The 15,189-nt window shown below is 44.1% G+C and overlaps 1 protein-coding gene across 7 annotated transcripts in view; it reads right to left on the bottom strand.

Moving 5' to 3' along the window:
- The window catches only part of STS (steroid sulfatase), a 178,872-nt gene that overhangs the window by 50,323 nt on the left and 113,360 nt on the right, over positions 1 to 15,189 (bottom strand). For 4 of the 7 annotated variants that reach the window (XM_073354328.1, XM_073354307.1, XM_073354336.1 and 1 more), the window contains 2 exons: positions 10,878 to 11,037; positions 3,322 to 3,443 (listed from right to left, as the gene is read on the bottom strand). In XM_073354328.1, coding sequence (XP_073210429.1) covers positions 3,322 to 3,443; positions 10,878 to 11,037 — 282 coding nt within the window. Of the gene's footprint in view, positions 1 to 332; positions 595 to 3,045; positions 3,162 to 3,321; positions 3,444 to 10,877; positions 11,038 to 15,189 lie in introns of those variants that run through there. The other 3 variants (XR_012160073.1, XM_073354359.1, XM_073354348.1) reach the window with 3 other exon arrangements.

Here is a 15,189-nt window from a genome sequence, read left to right as displayed (position 1 = left end):
CAGGGAAGGCTGCAAAAGGGAGAGAAGATACGCACAAGACTGCTGGGTAACACTGAAGTTAAACTTCCCAACCAGTCACAAACTGTGCTTCTGATCCCCACACTGGTCATCAAGAAAAGAAAAGAAAAAGAAAAAAGAAATAACACAGCCCTCTTTATTGCATTCCAGTTCCCAATCAGCTCCCAATCAGCACTTAGGTCCAGTACAGTGAAAAGTTATTTTAAAACTCTGTTCACCATACAAAATGTTTTTCTAACCCCAAAGGGCCAGCCACCTTGCCAGGTCAATATTAGGTTGGATCTTATCCAAAATACCATGCTGCCAGACAATCCTTTAGTGTCTAAAACTAAAGATTTATTATAAAGAAAAAAGAAAGAACAAGAAGAGAGTTGTTAAATGGCAACGCAATCACATTAATACAAAAACTTCATAGTCCATATACCAGGTTCTTGGCAGTATTGGTGAGTTTGCTGGCTTGAAAGTCCCTCTGGCGTACATCCACTTGGATGGGTCATTCAGTCCTTTGTACAGACCTTCAGTTTGTAGCAAAGTTCCTCCAGAGGTAAGAAGCAGAACTGAAGACAAGAAGTAGGACTGAAGACAAAATGGAGAAGATACAGCTGCCTTTTATAGTCTTTTGCCATGCATCATGTATTTTCTTTGTTCCAAATACAAGCTACCCAGCACATGGCCTGGAAGCCTAGAGTTGCCAGGTGTCTGGTTTTCGACTGGAACACCCACTCAAAAAGGGATCCCGGTGGCCCCAGTCAGCACCGCTGACTGCGCCGTTAAAAGTCCGGTTGGTGCGGGGCTGGCAGGCTCCCTACCTGGCTCCGTGTTGCTCCCCAGAAGCAGTGACACATCCCTGTGGCTCCTAGGCACTGCCCCCGCCCTGAGAGCCAGTTCTGCAGCTCCCATTGGCCGCCTAAGAGCCAAGGGACATACCGGCCACTTCTGGGAGCTGCCTGAGGTAAGCACCACCCGCAGCCCGCACCCCCACCCACACCCCAACCCCCTGCCCCAACCCTGAGCCCCCTCTCACACCCAAACTCCCACCCAGAGCCCGCACCCCACACCTGCTCCTGCACCCAACCCCCTGCCTCAGCCCCGAGTCCCCTTCTACACCCAAACTCCCTCCTGGAGCTTGCACCCCCCCACATTCCCCAACCCCCTGCCCCAGCTCGGAGCCCCCTCCCACACTCCAAACCCATTGGCCCTAGCCCAGAGCCCCCTCCTATACCCCAAACCGCACATTCTTGGCCCCATCCCAGAGCCTGCACCCCCAGCCAGAGCCCTCACCCACTCCTGCACCCCAACCCCTGCCCCAGCTTGGAACTCCCTCGCGCATTCCAAACCCCTTGGCACAAGCCCCACCCCAGAGCCCTCATCTCCAGTTGGAGCTCTCACCTCCCCTCCCCAATCCCCTGCCCCATCCCTGAGCCCCCTCCCACACTCTGAACGCCTCATTTCTGGCCCCATCCTGGAGCTCGCTAGAGTCCTCACCCCCTCCTGCACCTCAACTTCCTGCCCCAGCCCCAGCCCGGTGAAAATGAGCGAGTGAGGGTGTGGGAGAGCAAGCGACAGAGGGAAGGGGGATGGAGTGAGTGGGGGCAAGGCTCAGAGAAGGGGTGGGGCAGAGGCAGGGCCTTGGAGAAGTAGTGGGGAAGGGGTGGGGCAAGGGTGTTCGGTTTTGTGCGATTAGAAAGTTGGCAACCCTATGGAAGCCTTAGAGTTAGCAAGGCATGCAGGGGCATGCCTATGAACAGGAGTCATAAGGTGTAGCCCCTGACCCTTTCAATGAGTACACTGTATAGTTTATTTCCCTTGATGGGCCATAAAGCAGGCTGGGCAGTGCTGACACCAGTCTGTCTGAGGGTGTCACCCAGATGCACAGCAGAAGTTTGGAAATACAGATATACCCTATATATCTATAAGTCGTAATACAAAGGTGATACAAACATATAAAAAAGATGATCAGACTTGGCAAATTATAACACTTCTGCAGATACCTCACATGGGATATCTGGCACGATTCATTGCAATTTTATAATATTGGTATCAGCAATATCATAAAGTGTCCCACATATTCCATACAGTGTCACACATGGTAGTGAGCAAACCACCTCTACAGACCTGGGAATTCTGAGAAACACACTGCGTCCCCTGTTCCTTGTGGGGTGGTGCAGTTATACCCTCCCCTGGACGCAGTGCTGTACCTAAATGGTATAATCACATCTTCATGTTGCATGATTGTGCATTACAATACCCTTTAGTTCCATGATCATATACTAGTTCTCAAATACAACACTTCATGCATTTCTTTCCTAAAGCCTTACTTACGTGTGTAGCATCTTGCTATCTGTTTTTAATTGCATCAATCCTGTCATCTTGCAGGATTTGCATCCCCATATGTAATCCAAGGTGATTATGGAAAGTTTTGGGTAAGATGTATAGATGATTATTCATACCAAACCTCCAAATTATTTGAGGTTTACAAATCAGAGTCTTAAATCCACCTCTTCTGACAGGCTAACAAACCTGCTGAAAAGCACTGAAATTGACAGCATGCATGGTGATGCCTACTGCAAAAGGTTTGTGTCATATCAACATTCTGAAGCCTTTTTATAATTTGTCACCATGAGTGTCAACTGACCTGGGACAAGTACTGCATATTGTCACCCAAACGAGTGAGTGACTCCTTCAGCACAGGGATTTTTTATAGGAAGGGCAACATGTTGACATTAGTACGGCAGCTGCCACCATGAAAACTGAGCTGATAAAAAGAAATAGATCAGTGAGCAATGTTTAGTTCCTTGGCCTTCAAAGCACAATTATAGTGTTCATAAAAGCATGAAAAGTCTAATAATTCACTTGGGATTTGTGACTTTGCTGCTTTCAATGGTAAAAATTGTCCAGCTGGCATAATACCCACTAAACTGTCCAGCAAACATTCCTATTAGCTGTACATTTTATTTAAAAAGTAATATCTGGCCCTGACTCAAATGTAACATCATGTAACAGAAACTCTGCTCTAAACAAATACAAATTTAGAAAATACATTCAGTCACTGTAGGTCTCAGCACTGTGTTGATATAAAACTTTGTTGTGCAGCATCAAATTAATGTCAAATAATAAACTGGCTGTGTAGATAGGTGTGTTTTCTGGATAAAAAGGAGAAAGGTATAAAAAAGATAAAGACAAAAACCCAGTACTTTAAGCAATTTATTTGTAACCATAGCCTCAGGCTTTTTTCTGATTCTTTTCAAGTTGCAATAAAAATTGCATGAAATATTTAAAATGTGAACAGGCAAGTTTACTTACTGTTTCCTGGATGCCAGCGCACTGCATTTAAATATGCATTACAGTAATGGAAGAGAAATTCATGCTCGGATCGGAGAGTTTTCCCTTGAAGCAAGGGCATCAGATCATGTCCATCAATAATTCTGAATAAGAAAGCATTTCAAAGTCAGGGAGAAAAACCCAAGCCTTTCCTGGCTGAGAAAAAACTAACTATGCATTTCCATTTCTTAATAGACAGTGCTAATGCCATTCCACCATGAAGGCTGGAGTGTTAGTGCTCGCCTTCTTTTCATGATTTGAAGGGACACAACAAATTGGTGAATTTGGAGCAAAACCTGCCGGCATTTTTTCTCCTTGAGTTCTACATTATTCACAGGAACGTTAATTTTGCATTTTGCGGATAGTTGGCTTCCCCCATCCCATTCTCTCTATTTTTGGTCTGGGGACAGTCAAACAGTCTGTGAGTAAATTTCTGGAACTTGGGCCTCTAGATACACAAACACGTATCGCCATTAATGCTGCTTAAAAGAGTAGCTTTGCTGTGGTAGCTGTGGGACAGGTAAGTGAAATCTTCATCGTATACCATTGGCTCTTCCCTAGCTTTCATGGCTAGGGACATTCATTAAAGTAACCTCAGGGACACTACTTGAATGTATTCTATATGGTGAACTAAACATGAATGCAATGATTTCAAAGTTGAAATGAATTATTTTCAGAATATGTGTTAAGGGATGAACTGCATGGTCACCAAATAAAAAAAGTCCTCTAACAGCTGCTGGACATATTTGATCATGCTTTGAAGGAATCTATCCATTTAGATGGAAAAGGAGTTATATAATCAGCAAAACATGACTGTTTCCATTCATTAAGCTATCAAGTAGCTAGAATGAACTTACAGGAAAAAAATAATCACAATCCATGGTTTTGGCATGGTGTGAATTACAAGTTTTACAACAGTTTTTAGAAGAGATTAATTCACACACTTACATAGATCAGCAAGGCTATTATTCTTTCAGCTTTTTGAAAGACATCGTGTAAAAACAGTTTTTTAAAACAGTTGAACTTTTAAGCTTCTATGTAAATTTTAATTATTATGTAATTCCCTGTTATTACAACCAATGCTTGAAAAAACTGCCAGGTAATTACTAGTTGGGAAATTAAAGCTACTGGCTTGAAACTGATTAGAAAAGTTTGGAAATCATAGACCACCACCATGGTGAGCTCAGTACTCACCCCCAGCTAATGAGCAGGGAGAAGATACTGGGACTCCTACCACAATGTTGTCCCTCGCCTCCACTTGCGGTTCCATTTTGATATCACTCCCTTGCTAGGAAGTGTCCGATAAAATTAGAAACTCCTTTCCTACCCCCTAGGATCCTCCAGTCTGATTCATGGAATCAGAATCACACAATAGCTGATTGAGATAGGAGCAGAGGTAGGCTGGAACAGGGGCTGACTATCACAGAGACAGACACAGGCTGCAGGACCTTTTCATACCCCTGCGCGACAGAAGTTTTGCCAACATAAATGCTAGTGTAGACATGGCCTCAGAGGGAACCCAGGGATGACTCATCAAATGTAGGCAGACTCAGAGGTAACTCATTGCACATGGGTGAAAATCTCCTTATTCGATTCCTTTTCTATTTATTGGCTGCTGCAAGGATGAGGATAGGAGAAGAAGGTGCCTCTGCTACCCTCCCCTTCCAGCCTCTTTGATAAGGATGTGTGTTTCTTTTCTACTTAATCCCTTTTCTACTTAATCCCCCAGGACCTGCTGCCTACAGTCAGAAGGGGGTGCTCTCTGCTATCTTTCCCCTCCTAGAACCTCATTTTTTGGGTCTTCCTCTCTGACGAGTAGCCTCCCCCAGATCGAAACCTATTTGTTGGCTTTTTTTGCTGGAGAGAATTCAGAGGGCTGCTGGTGAGTGATCCAGCCCCTGGGGTGCTTCATGCTAGTCACAATAACCTGTTCTGAGCTATTGTGGAGCAGGAATTATGGCATATAGTTCTTTCCACTCCTCCTCACCTGAAAGGATTGTGGTGGCAACAAAGCAATTTGATGGCAGAGGTTAAAGCAGAGAAACTGGTGTGGGGGCATCACATGAAAAGAGGAAAAACAAAACAAAACAACATTCCTAGGGGCTTAGTGTCCACTCAGAGAGCATGAGATTAATGTTCATAAAATTTGCACACATCAAGACCACAAAGGATCTGACAGAGTGATTGTTTGTAATGGATGTCCCAGGGCAAGCCTGTAATTTTTCATATCCTATACCTGTCTTGTCTGTTCCTACAAGCACACAATAAATCATCAGCAGCAGAGTGTCTCTTCACTTCAGCTGTGAAGAAATACCAGTCTGGCGTATCAGCTGGTGCTCATTTTTTCCATGCAAAATTAAAAAGTGACCCTGCTTTATTGAACTCAGAGTAGCTTGAATATTCTAACAACATATGATGAACCAATTCTGCAGCTATCTAATTTGAGTTTTAATGGCAGTTAAAAATAGTCACTTCATAAAGTAGTTCTGGATGCCACTTGTGATGTTCCTTCCTATTTTTCCTTTGAAAGTCATAATTAATTTTGAACATCATTTCACTGAGAGTGTCAGATAAACTGTTTAAATTAATACTAATAAACTCCAAACAATCTCAGATGGCTAAAATGTTTTGGGCTGCATGACTGTTCAGGTGCATACAGGGAAATATGCCCCTTCAGAAAGCCAGCTTGGCCTTGAGTTTAGATGCACAGGGGTTGAGGTGCTACAAGTCAACCAGCCGGGGCAGGTAGGGGAGAATAACTGGGGACAGGTGGGGAATAAACAGAGATTTTAATCTGCCCCCTCAACACACCAGGCAACAGAACTCATAACAGAGCTCATTTGGCATGTTGTCAGAGTATTAATTTATTTGTGCTATAGGCCAGCAGCAAATTACTTTCCCTGAGGAGCAAAGGGAGAGCAGGGAATTGTGACTCCCAGAACTACATTTCCTTCTTTGGGATTGTCTTGAGACAATGTGCTTCTCCTTAGAAAAGGCCATGCCCTCGTGACACAATCTAGCCCAGAACTTTAGTACAGCAGACATTCACACTTGATCTTGGAAACCAAATTTTGCAGTTTCCCAAAAACGTTTCCTCATTTTGCTCTGGAATTCTGCAGCAGGATATTTGCATTGATTAGGTTCATGGCAATGAATGATCTTAGAAATGGCTATCAATTTATTATGTGTGATTTCAATAAGCAAAGGTTCATTTTAAGAGTCCGAGAAGAAAATGTGGGGTCAAACCCTGGCCCCTTTGGAATCACAGGCAAAACTCCCATTGATTTCAAAAGGGATAGGATTTCCTGCAGTTTAAAGCAATTTATATATTTGGATCCATATTCTGCCACCCTTATCCATTCTGAATAGTACCTTATTCTTATAAGCGTCCCATTTGGCCTATAATAAATAATCATAAGTTCTGCTTGGTGTATTAACTCTGAATTACTTTGTCTTATTTTGATTTATTTTATTATGTGTATTTATTATCTTGCCTAGGACCTCCAAGGAGGTACAGAAGGAAAGCTGCATTGCGTTTAGTTAAGCAGGTGCACATTTCTCATTTTACCAAAATGAGCACCAGAAGACAGACCGGTATTTCTCCAGAACTTCAAGAAGAGCCTCTTCACTGTAATGATTTACTGAGTGTATTTAGGAAAGGACACAACAGCTTTGGAACTGTATATTAGCACCTATGAACTGATCAAAAGAAAGGCAGGAACACAAACTAATTAAATCTACCTCTTGTAACCAAGAAGGGAAATTAGAACATACTATTTTCAACGTTACAGAGAAGTTGGATGAGCAAAATATTTGGCAGCCTTGAAGTCTAATGTGCCCTAGAAGTGACAGCCAGGGTATATGTTCTTTCACACCTTGACCCAGGACAGCATTAGTGGCCACTGGATCACAAAGAAGTTACAGGATGGTGGGAGATTTTCATGTAAGATATTTAAATTTCTGTTATCATATCTTTCACAATACCTTGTGTCACAGTAATTGGGCGAGATAAGACTTAGGGCCCCTTTTTATCTCTCTCAGGTGAGAGGCTTTGCTTCCTGCACCTCACTCTGGGTGGAACCACATAGTCCAATAACCCTTAGACTAGATCTGTGGCCCACAGCCTCCCTGTCTTCCAACGGTGTTAACCAGACAGGCCCAACTGAGTTTGGCACCCGTAAGCCTTTTCCAGTGGGAGCCTGAGACAGTGGCTGATTAATGACTTGAAAACAGCTTCTTCAAAACAAAGTATTATTTATTCTTTCACCCAAAGGTACATAGCACACTGAGCAAAGGGTAAAAACAGTGAAGGTCGGTCTCTCTATATTTTTCCCCCTTTACCAACCCTTAATCTTTCTTTCTTTCTGTAAATTCTCTTCATCCCACCTAACCCCTATCTCTGGCTGGGAGATGCAGATTGTCCTGATCACAACATGCTTTCTTCATCTCTGTGTGTCTCCTTGCATGCCTGTCAGTTCTCATTGACACTCTCTGGGCAGCCCCCTTTAGCTCACCCAACCCCCCTCCCTTTTCAAGGCCTGGGTTCCTGTAAAGTTTAGCATCTCCCTTTGATCCTCAGCTTATCCTTGGAAAAGTAAACCATTCTTAGCCTGGGTGGAGACAGGGAAGGGGTATTCTCCAATAAACAGCTTTTCCATTGTTTGCTACATGACTCTTGTCTCTCTCATTGTTGTAGCTTTCTTGCTTGGTTCCTTTAACAATCCATTTTGATCTAACTTGATAGCAAGTGACCCAGCATAAACAAACACACAGAGTCATACACCATATTAATAAAAATAATACAGATATTTCCCAGTTCTCCACATCACTCCAGCCTTGTAAGTTAATGACCCTAAGCAGAAGCTACTCAAGACAATCTGCTATCCTAGGCAAAACTTCAGTGTGCCTCCCCCTCATAGACCGAGGGCCAAATTTGAATGAGAGTAGTTGTAACCTGGCTCATTAGGTCACAGCGCCACTCAGATTTGGCCCATTTGCCCTTCCATCATGATAGAGGGGGAGCCAGCCCAAATCTGCTGCCCTACACAGCTGCCCAGATATCTCCAATCTGGGCAGCAGCCTAGTTTGCCTATAGCTAAAGCACCCTCTGACCCTAGAGTATTTTAAGCAAGGCTGTAAAAACCTTTGTACTGTTTTTTGCTATATGTGGTAAACTTTTTCCAAGACTTCAATATCTATAAATAAAGCAATAGTTATCAGACACAGAATGACTCAAGTCCTATATTCAGCAAAGTCCAGGACATCAAAGTTAGCGAAGTAAGTTTTTGTCTCTAAGAGTTAGCAACACAAAATAATATGTGCATTCAGGACTATCTTTACATCTCCAAATGAAGGGGCACTGTATTTACACAAGTGCAGTTCCTGAGGTATAAGGGGAAGTCTGACTGAACCATAACGACAGGCTGAAGTATGGAAGGAGCACATGGATAAAGAGAGGACTGTAACTTCCACTGGTCAAGTAAGAGTAAAAGATAGAAGAACCCAATTCTTCTGTCTTTGGAGGAGAAGGAGTTTTGACACTGACTTCAATGGAAGCAGGATTTAGCTCAGATGCAACAGACCTTTATTGCATACACATCTCCTTGTCACACATAGATGAGTATTTGGAACAGTGACCTGAAAAAGAGATTACAAGAGAATGGAAAACCCATCTGGTAACTCCCTCCTGAAACTCAATGGAGCATGTAATTGGTTTAAGGCTTAGCATGTGTGTAAATGTTTGAAGAATCAGAGCTTTTATGTAAAAGTTTATATGATGTATCCTCCTATGTACTGTATGTCCAGTCCCTGTGTAAACCTAGGTGTTAAAGTAATGGAGAGCATGTGGAAGAGCAGTTGTCCTTCTTCTGGTAAAAGCAGGAGGAAAGTTCTCCTCCATTCCCTCTCCTGGACTTGGGGAAGATGAGCTCCTGTTCCTCCTGCATAGTCGCTGGCTAGTAAAATAATGACACATGAGACCAGGGAATCCGAAGCGGGAGCAGCAGCAGGAGCTGATGCCTGGTTGGGGAGTTTGTGGGACTCTAAAAGCCTTCTTGCCATTAGGTGAACAGCACTGGAATCTGATAAGAAAAATAGAATGGTCCTAGCTGTCCACTGCTGCTTCTCCTTATACTTCAGAGGAGGGAACAAGAAGAGCCTCCAACTCTCCATCCTGACCACGAGAAAAGAAGGACCCTGCCACCAACTGATGACATCCCTTTGCAGATTCTGGAAAAAAGCAGAAAGGTTCTGTCTGTTCCATTGTCCCTCTGGGCACTCCCTACTGGGGAGATAAATTGGGAGCTCAAGATTATCCTCCTACAGGGCCTTGAGCTCTGTATGACCACATGCAAAAACCTACATACCCACTTGTTTGCTGGCTACGGGCCTATCTGGGGACATGGATGCCTTTTAGATACACTTATTCCCTTGTTCCTATTGTTTTCCATATGCCATGTTGCATCATAGAAGATGATGTAATGTCACTTCACTACTTGATGTCAATATAGGGAACAAGGATCAGAGAGACCTGAGTAGTTACAAGAGGAATAGGTGCTTTATTCAGACAATGCTGAAATGAAATAAGAGTCCACGCTACTCCTGGATGTAATGAGACCTGCAACATTAACCCTCTAAATGTTTGCCTGCACACCAGTGATGACATACAGCTACCAAAACAGGTAAGCTCCCCTCACATTTTTATCTACTTTAACCACTGTTTAAACCCCACTAAATTGCTTGCCTCAGTGATTTTTCTTAGAGGAAGATTACTGGTGTAAAAACAGAATAACTCCATAAAAGTCAATGCTTTACAGTGACTTAACTCAGATCAGAATATGCTCCATAGAAGTGACCTTCATGTATTTGCAATACTCTGCATGAGGGCTATTTCCTTTTATCTGTTCTAAAATTTCTGCTGATCCACTTAATTTCTTTGAATGCCCCATTGGTCTCACACTATAAAACTGCAGGAAGAGGAACTTTCTTACAGAGCTACTCATTATTTTGTATGATTTTTCAAAATGTTTTGTAAAGGATAAGGGAGGTGACGGTTTAAAGGCAAAGAGTAGGAGGATGATCTAGAATATGGAACCTGATCCTGCACCCATTGAATAACACCTAGTTCTTTTACAGAACTTTCCATCCATAGATCTCAAAGCACTTTACAAAGGAGGTCACACTACCTCCAAGGACAAAGCACCCATTGATATCAGTGGTGCAGGATTAGTCTATAGGGTTGTGGAGAGCCTGGAACTAGGACTCTCCAAAGGATCACCCAAGAGGAGATGGAAATTAATTACATGAACTAGTTCAGAAAAGGCACTCCAAAAGATTTTGTTGTCTTCATGTACAACATGGCTATAAAATGTACCACAAGAGTGCTATGAAAAAGACATTTTACTATTGTAGACAATGATAAAATAATGAAATTTCAAATCCATGCTTCTCTCCCACTAAATACAGACCTAAAAGATAGCAAAGAGAAGAAAATGTCCATGAAAAATACTGTGTAGAATACAAGAAACTGTATACCATACCTGTCTTTGGGTAATGGTATCCCTGCAAGTTTAACCACTGTAGGGAATATATCCATGTTACTTGTGGGCTCATCAATATGGACACCTGCCTGTACCACTCCTGGCCAGTGAAGAAGACCAGGCACACGAATACCTCCTTCCCAGTTTGTAGCCTTTCCACCTGAAAGAGTTAACATGGCTTTTAGCAGAAAGCAATTTCTCCTTCAGAAATGCCATTTAAACACCATCATTTTGTTTCCTCTTTACATGCCACCCTCACAAACTGGTTATTTTATTTGCACTAAATGTACTATTCCTTTACTCAGCTGATTTTTTCCCTTAGGTTCACTGACACTAACATAATAATACTGGCTAAAATAAATCAGACACTGTTTTATATATATATATATATATACACAAATATATATTTATATAGTTATATAGTTAGAATTATAAACTCAGGACAGACAGCTACAAGGAGGGGATAGAAAACAGTCCCAGAAGCCCAGATAGCTCTCCTCCCTATCAACTGAGGAGGGGTGACTACAGGTCAATCAGGTTCACCTGAGAAGACGGTTACCAGAAATCAATTAGGATCAGCTGGGAGGGAATTAATGAGATGTGATTGACACAAATCCATATGGAAAAGGTATCAAATATTGTAATTAATTGCTTACATAGTACCATGGATAGGCACAGTGCTCCAAAGTGTTTTATAAATGAATATATGAACTTGGAAAAAGTTCCTGACCAAAAGAGTTTCAGTCCTGCTCTCATTGAAGACTGTGGCAAAGCTCTCAAATGACATGTGGGTTTTCAGGAGTGATTTGGTGGGTGTTGATTGAGAGCAGACAGATCAACCCATGTCCTCAGAATAGTGTGTTTACTGAAATCCAGTGCAGCTAAGTTTATAAACAAAATTAATATTTTGAATATATTAATTGATGTGAATGGCATAGCCCCTGGTCAGGGCTTAGATACACTCACCACTAGAATTGTCTATTATGATAAACTGATGTTTTCTAAAGTTTGGCCTCCAGATTTCTATTGCCCTCATCTTCCTGAGATGCACCAACATCCACAAGGACAGTAGAATTTCAGACCAAGGTAACCATGGGCTCACTCATGAGAAGGGGTCTCCAGATCTCATAACAGTTTGGGAATCCTACAGGGCCTTTACATAAGCTATTACCAACAGGAGAGTGGGTTGGGGGGGGGGGGGGGGAGAAAACCTGGATTTGTGCTGAAAATGGCCCAACTTGATTATCATACACATTGTAAGGAGAGTGATCACTTTAGATAAGCTATTACCAGCAGGAGAGTGGGGTGGGGGGAGAGAAAACCTTTTGTAGTGGCAAACACCCATTTTTTCATGGTTTGTGTGTATAAAAAGATCTTCTGTACTTTCAACAGTATGCATCCAATGAAGTGAACTGTAGCTCACGAAAGCTTATGCTCAAATAAATTGGTTAGTCTCTAAGGTGCCACAAGTACTCCTTTTCTTTTTGCGAATACAGACTAACACGGCTGTTACTCTGAAACCTGCATAGGCTTAGAGGGCAATTAGTCAGAATATCATGATTATTTTAATGAAAGGGAAGCACCTTCTGTTTTTTCATCTAGATTCACAATCAGTTCCTGGATACCATCTGCTGTTCTGTGAACACTATTGACAGCTTTATGGCCTCGTAGCTTCAACATTCTCCAAGGCAAATTGCCTTGCTGGGGTTTGTGTACTTATTTCTCAGGGGATTATTCCCACAACTTCAGATATCATGATGAGAATCATTGGTCTGAGACTGGTGGCATCCTGTCTTGCTCTAAAAGATAAATATCAATGAAAAATTGTAAAGGATGGAAGGAGGACCTGGAACTCTACTCTCCTTCTTCCACAGGAGACCGATTGACCCATGCAGAAGCAATGTGTAGAATCAGAGTGGCCAGAAGAAGCAATGAGGCAAGTGTGGCAGAAGAAGAAAAGGAATAGACCCACTGAAAAGAAATACTTCTTGGGAAGTTGCAATCTGAAGAGAGCTGGGGAAAAGTAGGAAGTAGAAGATACATTTTCTTTCTCTTTTCTGGTGAAATACTGAGTTGAAAAGCTGCTGAGAAATCTGCCATTCACCCACCCAGGGAAGGGGCACTTTGCCTCTCAGTATATGTAAAGAAGCCCAAGAAGCAAATGGGGCAGAATTGCTGCCTGAGGCTTGTAGAGTTCCACAAGGATCAACTCTTTCCACAGTCCTTTCCAACATCTATACACTACCACTGGTGAACTGATCAAATAACATGTTCGCAAGTGCCTTTAACATGCATATGAACTCTACCACCAAGATGGCCTAGTGCTTGGATGAGATTAGCTCTTGGATGAAGAACAGCTGGATTAAGCTGAACTTGAGCAAACCAGAGATGATATTTGTGGGCAAAGGAAAGTATTTTGATTAGTTTGCAGCCACAGTGCAGTCTCCATTGGTTGACAATACACAGCCACAATTAGACCTGGCCTCGTTATTCATGCCTTTGTCACTTCTTGGCTGGATTACAGCAACACAACATACCTTGGCATGAAACCTTTAGCACATAGTAAACTCTGACTAATTCAGAACTCTGAAGCTCGTCTCCTCAACAACACAGGCTTCCATAAGCCACATCAGACCTGTCCACCATTCTCGATACTGGCTTTCCATAGAATATCCAATCATGTTCAAGGTCTCAGTTCTTATCTTCGATGCACTTCATGGCCAGTGCCAAGGATAACAAGACCATCTAAAGCTCTGGGACAAAAACTCTGGTTGACAACTATGTAGCTCTGGCACAATGGAACTCTCAACGATAACAGTAAAGCTCATCTGTACAGGAGACAGAACTTTCTCTGGGGGCTGGTCCAAGACTTTCCGCCACGCACCCTTCTCCGCCGGAGAACTGGCAAAATTTAGAGGGCGGGGTGATAGAGCGGCTCCGGAAATGGACGAGGCTACTCCGATGTCTCTCCCTCCGAGGGAGAGCACTGGTGCTTAACCAACTAGTCCTGTCCACGCTCTGGTACCGGCTCAACACCCTGGCCCCGGCCCCGGGTTTCCTGACCCACCTCCGGAGATTGATTCTAGAGTTCTTTCGGTCAGGAATGCACTGGGCCCCTGTTGGAGTTCTTCATTTACCCCTGAAGGAAGGAGGGCAGGGCCTGAAGTGTCTGTACACTCAGGTCCGCGTTTTCAGCTTCCAGGCCCTGCAGAGGCTCTTTCATAGTGCAAGTAGTTCGGCGTGGAGCATACTGGTGCACGCCTTCCTGCGCCGCTTCCAAGGGCTCCAATACGACCAGCAGCTCTTTTATCTTTGTCCGAGAGGCTTTCCGCGAGACCTCTCCGGGCTGCCGGTCTTCTACCAGGACCTCCTCTGGACCTGGAAACTGTTTCTAACGACCAGGTCCGTGGCGGCCACCGTGGGAGCAGATCTCCTCATGGAGCCCCTGCTACACAATCCCCAACTCCGTGTGCAGGTGGCGGAGTCCCGTTCGGTGCGCCAGAGGTTGGTCCTGGCGGAAGTCACGAGGGTCAGAGACCTCCTGGACTACGACCGGAGAGACTGGCTGGATCCCCTGACGCTCGCTCAGCGCATGGGACTCTCCAGCCCTCGTACCCCCTGGCGCGTACTTCAGGAGGTGAAGGCCGCCTTGACCCCCGCTGCTCGGGCTTACGTCAACCGAGCCTTGCGCGAGGGCGCACCCCGCCCATCCTCTACCCCAGGCCCGCCGGACCTTTCCATTGGGCCCCTACCCTGCCGATCCCAACAAACCCCTCACCCTTTCACTGCAAGCTGGCTGCATGGACTGCAGCCGGTCAGTTTTCAAATTGCACCACGGAATTATTTATACACACTCACGCTTCACACCCTTCACGCCCACACCCTGGTGTCCTGCCCCGATACAAAGTGGTGGGACCTCCTGCCACCCTTGGAGGGTGAGCAACCTCGGTGGGCCAGCCTGTATTCCACCTTGGTCCCGAGGCCCATTGGGGACATCAGTTGGCGGCTCCTTCACGGAGCTGTGAGCACAGGCGTGTTTCTGACACGGTTTACCCCCATCCCGGATACTTGCCCTTTTTGTAATGTGAGGGAAACCCTGGTGCACGTATATTTAGAGTGTGCCAGATTGCAGCCCCTTTTCCGGCTCCTCACAAATATTCTGTTGTGCTTTTGGCTTCATTTCTCCCCTCACCTTTTCATCTATACACTCCCCATCCGTGGCCCCACAAAATCGTGAGACCTCCTGGTTAACCTCCTCCTAGCCTTGGCTAAAACAGTCATTTATAAAACCAGAGAGCGGAGGTTGGCCCAT

This window comes from Lepidochelys kempii, chromosome 1 (assembly GCF_965140265.1).
Source record: "Lepidochelys kempii isolate rLepKem1 chromosome 1, rLepKem1.hap2, whole genome shotgun sequence".
Lineage (NCBI taxonomy): Eukaryota > Metazoa > Chordata > Testudines > Cheloniidae > Lepidochelys > Lepidochelys kempii.
The sequence above is the reverse complement of the archived record's forward strand: the minus strand, read 5'-3'. Positions and strand labels throughout refer to the sequence as shown.